The 13,685-nt window shown below is 40.8% G+C and overlaps 1 protein-coding gene across 4 annotated transcripts in view; it reads left to right on the plus strand.

Moving 5' to 3' along the window:
• LOC117771559 (astrotactin-2) overlaps positions 1-13,685 on the plus strand; it is a 248,692-nt gene that overhangs the window by 223,190 nt on the left and 11,817 nt on the right. For all 4 annotated transcript variants that reach the window (XM_034602058.1, XM_034602059.1, XM_034602060.1 and 1 more), the window contains one exon: positions 12,270-12,411. In XM_034602058.1, the coding sequence (XP_034457949.1) occupies positions 12,270-12,411 (142 nt within the window). The remainder of the gene's footprint in view (positions 1-12,269; positions 12,412-13,685) is intronic.

Genomic DNA, 13,685 nt, shown 5'->3' on the forward strand with positions numbered 1-13,685 from the left:
CACTTAGCGCTAATTAAAAACCTGTGAGTCGCTCCAGTGTTGCGTCACCGCTGTACGACACCTGATTTTTGTAACGCGGAACACAAACGAGGGCAGGGCAGCGCAGGGACATTATGAGGATTTGAGAAGAGGCTGTATGAAAATGTGGAGAGGCACGGAGAAGTGAGAAGAACAGAGGAGGGATACAAAATCAGCAGAAGAGACAAAGGAGAGGGAAGGAGGGATCACAATGGAGAGAAGAGGAACAGGCACACAGACGGCACCAGCACTGATGGTTACCCAGCAATGATGTCACCTCATGCTGGCAATGCCAGACTGGGAAACAGATTAGCCATTTGATCTTTGCCCTTATTTTAGTTCCACTTTTCTCCTCCAGCTTCCTGGGATGGATGACATGTGGATCATCCCTCCTGCCTCCCTCTCCTCCCCTGTCACATGTCTCACACCTCATCATACCTCACTACTTTCCTCATGGCCCCCTTTCTTCCCGCGATCAGTGTCAGTGGCATCCCCCTCCCCTGTTTATGTAACAGCCCCATTATGGGCAGAGACCAAGAATTGCCCCTCCAATGCGTCGATAAGCCCTCATTCAAAGAGATTGAATTATATGGAGATAAACGGTGTCCTTGAGCATGGGTGCAGATAACAGATTGGAGTGACACAGCTGACTCTCTTTGTTTTGTTAATTAAAGATGACCTCATCGCTAAAAATGGACGCTGTGCACCTCCTCGTCACGAGCCCAGCCATCAGCAGATTGCAGATTGCAGGCAGGGGGCCAAGGGCTTTCTGCATTCCCTTTTTCCTTTTTGCTTCCTTTCCCATTTCACTCACACGCAGTTATTCTCTCTCGCTCTCTCTCTCTTCGACTTTCCTGATGTCATTTTTTTCCCCCTCCTCATACGCTCAATAACCACTGACACTCCCTTGGTGTCCCTTAAGTAAATACAGACACTTAATGTGTGTCCACGGAACCTCTAACTCACATTAATGGATTTGTGCTCGTATTGTAATTGAGACAAGACAAGGATGCTTTCCCTCAGTGCCTTCCTTTCCGTTTATCACTTTGTGCAGAGGGGTGTTTTGGTGATGTAGACTTGATCTTTGTGGAATTTGGTGCAAGCTACAATTGGCTCAAAGTGCGTTTAAGCATTGCATCGGGATGAATTAGTCTCACTCGCAATCCAAGACACCACAATCACTTTTAAGTGGTAGAATTAAATATTTGCTCATTTTGGAATTGGCTCTACAGTGCAGAACAAAAGGACGCTGCCCCGATTTATTCAAAGCCAATGGCAGAGACGAGTTTTGTTGCCGATACAGTGTCTGTGCTCTTGTCAGTATTTTGTCCAACCTTAAAATGACTTTAACACTGAATGACTCCATTGTATCTTTCATATAACCCTGCCACACAAGAATTTTAATCCTAAAAGGTATTAATGCGAATAATACAGGGAGAAACTAAGGAGCCCCAACATAAATACGGATTTTGCTTAGCCTTTTCCTCACCGTCAAACCCACCGTGAGAATTGGCCTTAAATGCTGTGTCTACTGGAAGCTGCACCTGTAACCATACAACTTGGGTTACAATGTATTACCACGGTTGTATTTTACTTAAGCTTAATAACACAGAATGACCACAACACCTGTACTTATACAGGGAGTTAGCTGACACGAGTGGTCTCAGCGTAGAAGAAAAGTATTAGTTGTTCAACCCACACAACTCTTAGTAACGTCTGTGCCACAGAGCAGAGAGGCCATCGGAGCCTTGTGGTACATCAGGTGGAAGATGGCAGCGCACATCGACCAGTCAATACAGTGCAGCATCAGAGGAAGACACAAGCCAACAGCCTGTCAACACCCAGAGGTCTATTCTTAGTGCCAAGGACAGAGCCAGGGGGAGACAGAGCCACAGTTAAAAAGGAGCTGGGGGCAGTAAAAAAAAAACATACCACACACACAGGTCACATCAAAATGGTCGACAGGGACCCAGGGGGGCATTAGTCTGTGACGAACCCCCACACCTGACCCCTTTTTCTTGTTATGCACGGCATTTTGTTATGTTCAGTTGGAGAGGGGGAGCCCACTGTCGAGCCTCAAAGTTCTGAGGAGACACCCGGGATTATCCAGCACCAAGAATCTGACTGAATAAAAAGGCCTGTCATAACAAATATGGCCACCCCCCACCCCCCAATAAGCACTTAACGATTTAACATTGATCGACAATTGTGAGCTTTTTGATACCGATACTGAAACTTTAGAACATTTGTTTCTTTGCTCGTTATTTCACATAATCTTCTTGGGAATGTTTTCATATTAACGTCATTAAACATTTAACATTTCATACAATATTTAATTATGAGTTATAGTGGGGATAAGAAAGGAATCATATACAGTTATTATGGATGAACCACATTTGTTTAAATAGCAGAAGTAAGATGGGGCAACGGAATGTGGAGAATTTGGTAAATACTTCCATTCGTTGAGGGCAAAAGTCTTGTTTGCAGGCTACACTTTGAATTTGACTTTCTACGGGGAGCTCTGTATTTGCCTCAGAGTAACTGGGTTGTGAGGTTATTTCATCTTCTGCTTACAATATCATTAGTCCACAGAGAGATGTAATACTGTGTTTGATTGACAGGTGGACAGTGAAATTAAACATTTCATTTGTCCAAGGGGATGATGGAATCATTAAGAATAAAAGTTGCCATTATATCTGCTTTATTTCTTTTATTTTTTTTATTCAGACCCATATGTTACTTCTAATATCACATCTTATCTTTGATTGGAACGTGACCTGGGTGAAACCTCAATTATTGTTAGCTTGAAGGAAGTTGATTAATTTCAGATAACTGAAAGGCTCTGAAGTAATATTCTTATTACTCTTGTTGGATGTGTCCCTCTGAGCGGTCGATTGTATTTCTTACTGCTCAAGATCAACAAGCAATCTCATCAGTCAATACATTCAGGAAATGTTTTGTAAGTAGTTTGTTTAGTGAATAACTTTGAGATACAGTGTTGTTATCTCTGGGTTTATGCAATAAGGTTCTTGGGGCAGTGTACCCAATAACCACCTCTGGTCCTGACTTCAGCAAACACTGATTGGACTCATAATATCTTGACAAAGGGCATTCATGGTCCCCAGAGGACCAAAAATCCTTTCCTTCGACATTGCTTCATGCTGATTAACAAATGTAAGAATGCTTACACTAAACCAAAATAGTAAATATGATAAACCGTACAACAATCAGCATGTTAGCATTTTCATTGTGAGCATGTCAGCGTGATGATGTCGGCATTGAAGTCAAACCATGCAGTGGCATATGAAGAGTCTATGATATGATACCTTTGAGTCACAAGTGACAGATGACTTGTTTTGTCGTTATGCTGATGATATGTAGTTGTTCCTCTTAATTAAGTGGAATGAGTTGTTCTAATTGAGAATCTCAAAAAGTGTTCAGTTTGTCCAGTTTGTACGACTGTGAAAAACATGGCAGTCTCCGTAGAGAGGACCCACTCCCGATGTATATATAAAGTATTTAAATATAAGGACCCATTCTAGGGTAAAGAAAACTGCAATTCGTACAATTTAGATGTTTACACACTAGTAAAAACATCACTAGGCTCATTTTATATAAAATTTCTGCCAATAGATCCCTTTCACCTAGATCTTACACACTGGACCTTTAAATATATATATATATAACCTGCATAAAAAGCAAGCACTATACATTTTATTTATCCACAGCATACTTTTGTTTGGAAATATTGCAAGGCCTTCACCGGGTCAAGCTCCTCATGTGAAAAAGAAGACCCTGGTAATTCAGTGTGTGTCAGAGAATAACACAAAGGCCGACACAAGGAATGTCCCATACCTGACAGAGAGCGCTTGTTCCTCGAGAACTGCAACATTGCAAGGACGGCTCAGGTTGAGTTTATGTGCATTAAGGGCAAAACAGATGCTGCATCAAAGTGAGCATGAGTAATTCCATCCCAATCTATTTTAGCTTTCTGCCTCAAACAATGAAAAAAAAAAAAAAACAGTTTTCATGAATAAGTGATGCATCTTTCTGCCAGCACGGTGCCTCAGGAGGCTTGTCCAAAGGGATGTCCCTCTAGCTGATTAGAAAAACTTGGACAATCATGTGCAACTCAGCTCGCTTTGAGAAGTCTGTTTCCCACACTGCTTTGTTCCTATACCTCTAAATACTGTATATGCCGTAGAGTTTCCTGCCTTAAGTGGCATGTGACATTAAGTCGCATGTGTGTACCTGTGTAACGTCTCCTGTGTGTGTGTGTGTGAGGAAGAGAGGGAGCGAGAGAGAGGAAGGGAGGAAGGTGACGTCTGTGTGTAGGCTCAGCGTGGGGAGTGGAGGGCTGAGTGCTGACAGTTTAACAGAGGAGGCCCCTCGCAGGTTTGGCAGCCCACAGGAAATATAAAGCTTGTGATTTGTTTGTTAATATAAAGCCTGTGTTTTGTTTGCTTAAAAAGAGTCCACTGTGCAATTGCCTGGACCGATGGTGGGTTCGGAAGAGAAAGGGAGACACAGTACAACAGAAGGCGAGCGAGGGGCGTCTGAGGACAAACAGTAACACAATTTGAGAGGGAGACTGAAAGATAAACAGAGAAAAACTCTCAACATGTCAGACTAAAAACAGAGACCATACTGTCGAGCATATGGCGGTACACCCGTGCGTGCCGCACTTGATCACTCACACGTGAACAGGAGAACTGTTCACTATTAATTACCCAGACATACTATCAAACATTTTTAATTATATGAAAACTGCCTAGAAATAGGCATCTTCTCAAAGGCAGCATTACAAAACAAGACATTTAGAGATCATTTAATAATGAAAAATGTAACTCTGCCTTGTTTTTTTTAACCTTATGATTATGTGCTGCAATAAATATGAAATAAAGTCAACAATTTTGAAAAAGAACAGAAAAAAAGAATGACCTTAAGTCACATTTATTTATACAAAACCGACCTCTTGGCTGAGAAAGTGAATAAACAGTGATTTACTGCAGTGATTCTGTTCTTCTGCCACTTTCCCTTAAATTTGCTCTTTGGAGGAAAAGTCTTAATGTGTGAACCCACTGACCTTGACGATTTACACGTACACTCGCCCTCTCACTCTTGTCCGCTCGCTCTCTCTCTCTCTCTCACACACACACACACACACACGCAGCTCACAGCTAATGGCTGAGGCAATTACACTGTGCCTGAATTCAGTAGTGTAATTGAAATGATATGTCAAGGGTATCGGTGTAACGAGTCTGGCTTCCAGCATCAGACAAAATGCCGCTGTGTCACCGTGCACACGCCCGCCTCTACATGTGTTGTGCTTGTTTACGTCTGCGTGCATGTAAGTGGGCATATGCGCATTCACTGTGTGTTGCACAAGTGCGTACGTTGCATAAACTAAATGTATACAGTCAGTTGTATATTGTGTATGCATATATAATCCCGCTGTTCTGTTTCAGTTGTTTATACTGTTTCACTTTTGGACCAGCAGTTTGTCCAATGGAAGGCTCTCTCCTTCAATTCTGAAGTTCTGTTTGGTTTTGTGACTTGCCAGTTTTTTTTCCTACTTTTTGAAAGGGGTTTTCCTTGTCTCCTCCGAATTTGGGTCATTCTGGGTCAGGCGCTGTTGCTGTTGCAGGCCAGCGGAGCCCTTTGAGACACTGTATATGATGTCGGTCTGTGCAAATAAACGCAGCTTGACTTGTTTGCGACTACATCATAGTTACGTGGCCTGTGTGTGTGTTTGCGTCTCGTCGTGTTCCTATGGTTTACTATCATTTGTTCCCCCCTTTCCCTTAAAGAAAGGTCACCTGACATTTGCCATTGCCATGTAAGCTGGAGAACACGCAAAATGGCTTTTACCGTAATAGAATTTCAGGGTCCTTAATTTTTGCCAGCTGTGTGCTGTTTTGGCTTTGGTATTGACAGAAATGTTGATAGACCACAGGCCTACCCGTGAGGAACCCCTCGGAACGGATAGAGCCGTAAATGCCGCTTCTGGGTGGGTTTTAATATCTCACTCTACACTTAATGGGATCGATTTTGTTTATTATTACCTAACGCTAAATCGCACGCGTGGAGGCAGAAGATGATTGAGAATCCACCGAATGCATGCGAGCCAACATGTGTGCCAGTGGCTTGTAAAAACACTTCCAGTCTCGCAGTTGACTCATGCAATCATTTTGTCATGCTTTTGCTTTTCAGTCTGCTCATTCATCCTTTCGGTCATTCAGTTGAGTTGTTTGTGCACGCACGTTCTAATTCCGCTGTCATTTCGGGATTAGCGTTAGCATTTGCCACAGACCCAGTCCACAGTGTTTTAGCATATTGCTGCTGATTCATAAATTACCGTTATGCAGCAAGAATTTCCTCTCTCTCTCTCTCTCTCTCTCTCTCTCTCTCTCTCTCTCTCTCTCTCTCTCTCTCTCTCGCTTGATTAGCAGCGAAACAGAGCGAGACCGCTGCCATGTGCGCCGAGCTTAAAGCCAAGTTTTAAAAGATTAACACTTCGTTTTAGCTCAATTTCTGAGAATGGATTTGGGACGTGACTTCGGGATTTTGCCAAATCCGCCTTCCAGTTTGACCACTTCTGAGTAACAAAAGAAAAAAGAAAAGATGAATCGCTTTCGCTTCGTTTGTTTGTGCTGCTTTGTTGTAGTTACACCTCTATCGAGGAGCCTGCACTGTTAGTTTTGTTATGTAGGAACAATCTAGAACTTCAGTAGCCTCACCTGGTGTTTGATGCCCCTCTTAGACCCTTAGAGAAATAGGGGGGGCCAGAGACATGACCTTTTGTTGCCCTCTGCTTACATTCAAGTTACTTATGCTGCATTTTGCATAGAAACCACTGGTATTTATTTGCTAGTTGTGCACTGCGAATTTGAGTTCCTGACATTTCCTAGGATTCCTTATAAAACTGTCCTGTGTTTTACGACGTTAGTTAAGAGTGTTCTTAATTATAATGATTTATAATTATTTGCTTCTTGCGTGCTAACGTTTACACCTAGTAAAGGCCAATATAACCCCCCCCTTTACTGTCTCTGCACGATAGTACACCGTGTACCCCGACTAAACCTGCATGCTGGTCTAATATTGATGTAATTGCATAACAGTGTATGGCTTTCAGATGTTTCTGTTTAAAAAGCTGTTTGACCCATGGAATGTGTGGGTAAAGTTTGCTAGGTAAGGGTATATGACTTTTAAAAGAGCTAAAACGCATACTGTGTTCTCCTGCTGAGTCCTTAAATTGATAATTATACAGTAAGCCTCTCTAGAGCCACTAAAGACCAGACCAAAGACATTTGTCTTTTGTTTAGTCTTCCAGCTGGATCAAACTAACTCAAACACTTCCCTACGCTGTCAGTTATACAGCAGTGGTCTATTCACACTGTAGAAAAAGTAATGTCCAATTATAACACATTGCCTCGTGTCACCAAGCTAAGCTAATGCTCGTGCCTCTCTATTAGTGCGTGGGAGACATAACATACATTTAACCCTGTTGCTACACATGGATATCGTCAAGTCAAGCGTTGGTTTTGGGCAAAAAACTGTTAAAGAGCAATGTTGCAAATTAGCTACAGTATAAACACTATAATCAACCCATTTGATAATTACATCTTCAGTGTTTTGATTGTAAATTTACAGCAAATGTTTCTTATGAACTATTTTTGACTTTTTATTTTTTTAGATTTATGAACATGGGGTTTGTTTTAGAAAGAGGCAAATAAAGAGTCTGCAGCTGAAGTCATTATTCTCTCGTCTGTGTCACATGCGCGCTCATAAATGAGGGTGAGCGTCAAATAAACAGAAAACTCTGGTCACAACAGACATCTTGGGTCGGAGTCGACAGCTGAAGTTGGTTTGCCTAAATTCAAAACAAGTGTATACGCTTATCCAACACCTTGGTCATAATTTCCTTTCTTTCCAGCGCCACTTTCCAGACATGCCTCTTTCACGTAATCCTTGTCTTAGTCACTTATTATCCCTTAATGTTATGCAAAGCTCAGAAACAGGTCCTGTAAAGTTCGGTGAATAGCTGCCATGAAAGAAAGTGAAGGAGGTCACCTGTCATAGGTACTGTCTGATGTGAGCCCATTTAAATACTCTTTCACGTTGAGCTAGCTGTGCAACACAACAGCAGCAGAAGGTTGTATAGAAGCAGCTTTTTTTTTTTAATATAATCTCATCCTCCCTCCTGACCTTTTGTTGTTCTTTTGCCCTTTTTTTGTTGGTTTTTTTTTCTTATCCAAAGCCTTCCAGGAGATCTGCCTGTTTCTCAATGTGTGCGTTTGTTTGTCTACGTTTTCAATGTGGCTATAAAACATTTAACAAAAACCCACCCGGCACTGAGCAGCATCCAAACTATCCGTCAGAGAGCACACTATTCTATACAAGTCAGATTTATGAGTCAGAGTTATATCCTGTTGGGTTTTTGCAAGTCAGTATTATATTATAATCACATATTATACATTGGTTCACCCCTGCTTTAACACTCCCAGGTGATCGCTCCTGCAGTCACACATCAGATTTGATTTGGTGATGTGGTCATTCCGCGCCCTCACCACATCCAAATTGATAAAACATCAGAGAGGTTCCGATCCTTCTTTTCCTTTCCGGCCTCATTTCCTCTTTGTCTCTCGACTTTTTTTACTTTTAGCCTTTGAGAAGTAGCAGAAATCTGGCGTTTGGTGGGCATTCCTCTCGTAGTTGCTCGCAATAAAAGGTGGGGGAATAGCCTTGAAAGGCGTAGTGAATGCAGGCCGAATCAGGTCAATGGTCAATCTTTAATGGATCATTACTAATAATTTCTTCAAAAGACTAAGTGGTCTGCCAGCCATGATTTATTGTTCCTCAAAATCTAAGTATGTCAATATGTTGAAAAAACTAATTGCAAGAAAAATATGAGAATGGAACACCTCTGAATTGCACATGGTTTTTGGTATTAGGAGCCTGCGTGCATGTCTCGACCTTTCATCTTTAATTCAGCGCATTTACATTATTTCCTTTCTAATGTGGCCTTTTTAAGTATGTTTCCTTGCACATAAAAGTCTATTATAACTTGCAGAATCCATTATTATAAAATTTTCTTTGCAAAGGCAACTCACTTAAAGGGATAGTTCACCGAAAAATGAAAATTCACCCATTATCTACTCACCACTATGCCGATGGAGGGGTGGGTGAAGTGTTGGAGTCCACAAAAAAAAGTTTCTTTTACATTTGAAGAATCGGTCCCCATTTACTTCAATTGTATTGGATTTGGCTGCACCGCTATTTATCCCTGAAACTCTAAAAGTGTTTTGTGGACTGAAACACTTCACCCACCCCTCCATCGGCATAGTGGTGAGTAGATAATGTGGGAATTTTCATTTATTGGTGAACTATCCCTTTAAGTAATTGTAGAATTATCTTCCTTCCATAGCAGTCCTTTAAATGTAAATGTGTGTAATGTAAAAGTAAATTTTTTTTTAAAAAGTTGTTTTCTTCGCAGATGATTGCTCCCTCAATGTTGGTAAAGCCCCAAAACAGCATTAAGTTTATATATATATTTTATCTCCCTAACATGTATATTTTTGGTTATCAAATTATCACCAAAAAGATTGTCACAAAGAGGACAGAAGTTATTCATTAAGGAGCCACGCATCAGCTGTATGATTTATTCTGATCATCAAAACCTCATCTTTCTTTTCCCTGATCACATCCAAAATCATAAAAAATATGAACAGCTGTCCTCCTTTTTCCTTTCCTCTCTCAATGTTTGTCACCCTTTTTTCTCCTCTTTCCTTCCCTCCTTCACCACTTTGGTCCATGCTGTATTTAGAACTGTCCCTTTTCTACTTTTAGCCTTTGTGGAGTGGCAGGAATCCATCATTTGGTGGGCATTCCTCTCATAGTTGCTCGCAATAAAATGTGGAGGAAGAGCCTTGAAAGGCGTAGTGAACGCAGGCCGAATCGGGTCAGGGGTTCATCTTTAATAGATCGTCAGTGGTCCACCACGCATGAATTAGTGTTCCACCAAATGTTTGTGTGTCAACAGGCTTAACCCACTAAATAGAGAATTAAAAAATAAAAACACTAATTGCAAAACAAATAAGAGAATGGAGAGAGCTAGGTTTTCAGAAAGGGGAAAGAGTAGCTACAGATATACAGTTTTCTGTTTAATGTCACTGTTTCAGGATCCTCCAGACAAATCAAGTACCCAAGTGCATGACAATAAAATCTGATGGGAAACACTGGGTGCAGTATCATCTTAAAAATAAATCTGCCCCTTCACCCGTAATTCAGCTCATGCACAGTATTTGATTTCTCATGAGGCCTATTTATTCTTCAAAGGTTAATTATTGTTATGCAGTTCAAGCCCATGAGGATCAAATGACAAAATAAGATTCCTCATACTGATGTCCCGATATGCCGGCAAGCAGAGTATCCATACCATGCTTGGAAACTGGCTGACGGGAGAGTTTACTGAAAGGAGCCACACAGTTGTTTCGATGCTGCAGATGAAATTGTGTGCACACAGAGTGCAGGGCAGTAACACCGGAGACCAGCTTTCACATTCTGAGTTCAGTGTGTGGTTAATATTGAGCTACGAAAACAAATTGGTGAAGGTTAGGGGAGAAAAAAAATGTGGTTTTGGTCAAATATTGAAAAAGTAAATATGCCCTGTCCTGTGATTTAATCAGCACTAACTTTTACAACATTTAACCAATACCACAATCCGTCCCTAATCTTAACCAAGAGCTTTAAGTGGCCTAAATGTAACCAAGGAAATATTACTCATCTGTCACGAATGAAATATGTTGTCATTAAATGTTTTACTGGCACATTAATAAAAGAATATCCTCTGCCATTAAAACAGCATCACGTTTTTTCCCAAAATGGTGTTTGTATAAATATCATTTCTATGAGATATAGGTTGCATATAGGTTGTATAAAGTATCTATATACAATCGTGAGTTAACCAGCTGAAAGTCTTCCTTATCACTCCTGTTAGTTGCAAACACAAAGCAGATGGTACGAGTTCTTTAAAATTATAAAAACTAATGTCAGAAAGAATGTAAATTAAACATTTAAAAGGCAATGATATAAATTGTAGTTATAAGTCTGTTCCATAAATAATGATGTTAAAAACAACCAAGTGTTTAAATCCCAGACATTGTAATAGCTCTATTACTGAAGTTTGAGTTTATACTAAAACATTGTTAATGGGTTGAAAACCTCTGGCTTCGTCCTGACGATGAATACTGACAACTTCTTTTTGCAGACCTAAGCAGATTCAAAGTCCAAACATGAGATTCGTGTTGAAGAAGGTAAAACCTTCGAAAGAACACTGCGACGGTGCAGGAATGTGTTTGGGGGGGGAAACCTTGTATACACACAGAGGTCTTTCTGTGAAAAGGTCAAATTATTAATTTGTGTCCGGCTCTTTTTCCTCTTCTGCAACCTTTTCTTACCATCCCCGTGTGCCCTACCAGCCAGGCTCACTCCCTGTGTTTATAAGTTGGCCCATGTATCATAAGCTAAAACTAAGCTGCCCTTTAGCTCGTGTAGAAATAGTTGGAAATCCAACCGTTTGAGAGCTTTTAAACTATTTTGACAGCTCCCTCTTTTTTTCCATCACCCCCATGAGCACTGGAAACTGGCGGAATGTATCTGTGTGTCTAAATGAACAAGTGTGCGTCGCTCGCCTTTTCCCGTAAGCTGACATGAAAGATATTTCACAACTTGTGAAGTAGTGTTTTGTGAGACACAAGGGGGCTTGTAGTGAGATATCACGTTAACAGAACCATGGGCCCATTAAGGAAATAAATTCTGCTTTCTTACGGTTCTGTAATGTAGTGTGTATTGGTTGATGCCAGCAAAAAGCCATATTTTAATTTAGCCCTGGTCTTTGTGGTACTGAAAATCATTCCCACCTGATGGAGGGGGGGGTGAAGCTCACAATACCAGAGTCACAATCATTGATTAGGAAAAAAAAATGCTTTCCAAAATGTTGAAATTCATTCATGATGAAGCTTGTGTTGGGAACCATTGTTGTCCTGTGTTGAAACATGTGGTGGAACCAAAACATGTGGCATTGTTTTGGTTTTTTAGAACAATAGATGAAAGAAATTGTTGGAAGATAAGTTTGCCTTTTCGGGCAAAAAGTATGATGAATATTGAAAATGAATTTCCAACGTGGCATTTTTGTGCGATTTTCTTTCTTTCTTCATTTCACCATTTCCTTCCAATTTCATCTCTACCAGGTGAGGTTCTGAGCTTGATGGACGACCTGTTCTCTGGTCTGGGTTCGGCCTGTGTCGTTGCCGGGAAGAGAAGTGGAGACCATCCTCACTCTGTGCTATATTCAGTGGTCTTCAAGTGCCTGGAGCCCGACAGTCTCTACAAGTAAGTCCGCTGATGCCCTTGCAAAGTTTTTATGAGTCAAATCAATAGCTGATCTATTGTGGCTTCCTTATTTCTGCACAATATGAATAAAGATGAGGCATACACTTTGTAATGTTTCCTGCTTTCATGCCAATGCTTGTTGGCCGGACATGATGAACCCATCCGGTCTGATCACAACTAAAGGCTCCATGTACTCCATTTGTCAGAGTACCTTCCCATGAGTCATCAGCCAAATAACAAATTATGACCATTTAGGTTTTTCATCCATGGTATAGCATTTTGAAACCTCTTGTCACAGTCTCACAAACGGCTGTTTGTTATGCTTGTTTATGAATGTTGATGTAGATATGAAATATTATAAATACCTTTTTATTATTTATTTATATGTTGGCGCCTGTAACAATTTATTCTGTCCCTGCGGCGTATGTACTATACGTGAATAACAGGCCTCAGTAATGTACGTGCTGGTTTGAGTTGAGGCGTTATGGATTACTCACGCCTCTCTGCCCAACTTTCAGACATCGTCCGCCAGTAAACTGGAAAACCCGGAGTCGGTCTGTCGGGTGTGCGGGTTGGGCAGGGAGCTTCTTAAATGTGGCATCAGTGGCCGTACCAGTGATGGTCAAGCTCATCAAACCCTAATAGTCCACAATCCTGTGCAAGCCTTTACAAAGTGTTTAGTAAAACCAGACAGGACCCAGATGTTGTTGTGGCTGTCACTGGACACATGAACCACGCCGTGTTCTCGCTGTGTTCGCGGGTTTGTTTTAAGGGTCTTATGTTTATAATGATCTGGCTATTTGATGACCTTGGTTTGTTTTGGGAACCTCCATGTTGTCCCATATAAAAGAAAGAGTCATGGTTTAAAGCATCGTATTTTCATTAAATGTACCAGTCAAAGTTACAACGTTCTTGGAGGTTGAAAGTTGAAGCTGTAATAGTTTAATCAGTTTTTTTCTAATGGGAGCCCAATTGTCAAGGGTGTTTATTTTAAATGTAAGGAAATCAAAAAGTTGTAAATATCTTTGACACTTTTAATCCAACGTGTGAGCAAAAGCATGTCAAACACTTGCAGAGGAGGAATACAGGTGGGAGAAGAAGAAAGTTTTTATTCATGCATAATATTAAAAAATGTTTACTGCTGATTTTATATTTACACATAAGGAAGGAGAGACGGCTATAAAAAAAAGGGAGAAAAAAGGATGGGGTTTGCATGTTTAGCATCAATTTAGTTAAAAATCCTGATCCTGTGTTTCCTGAAGGCTTCGATGTCG

Source organism: Hippoglossus hippoglossus, chromosome 12 (assembly GCF_009819705.1).
Source record: "Hippoglossus hippoglossus isolate fHipHip1 chromosome 12, fHipHip1.pri, whole genome shotgun sequence".
In the NCBI taxonomy this organism is placed as follows: domain Eukaryota; kingdom Metazoa; phylum Chordata; class Actinopteri; order Pleuronectiformes; family Pleuronectidae; genus Hippoglossus; species Hippoglossus hippoglossus.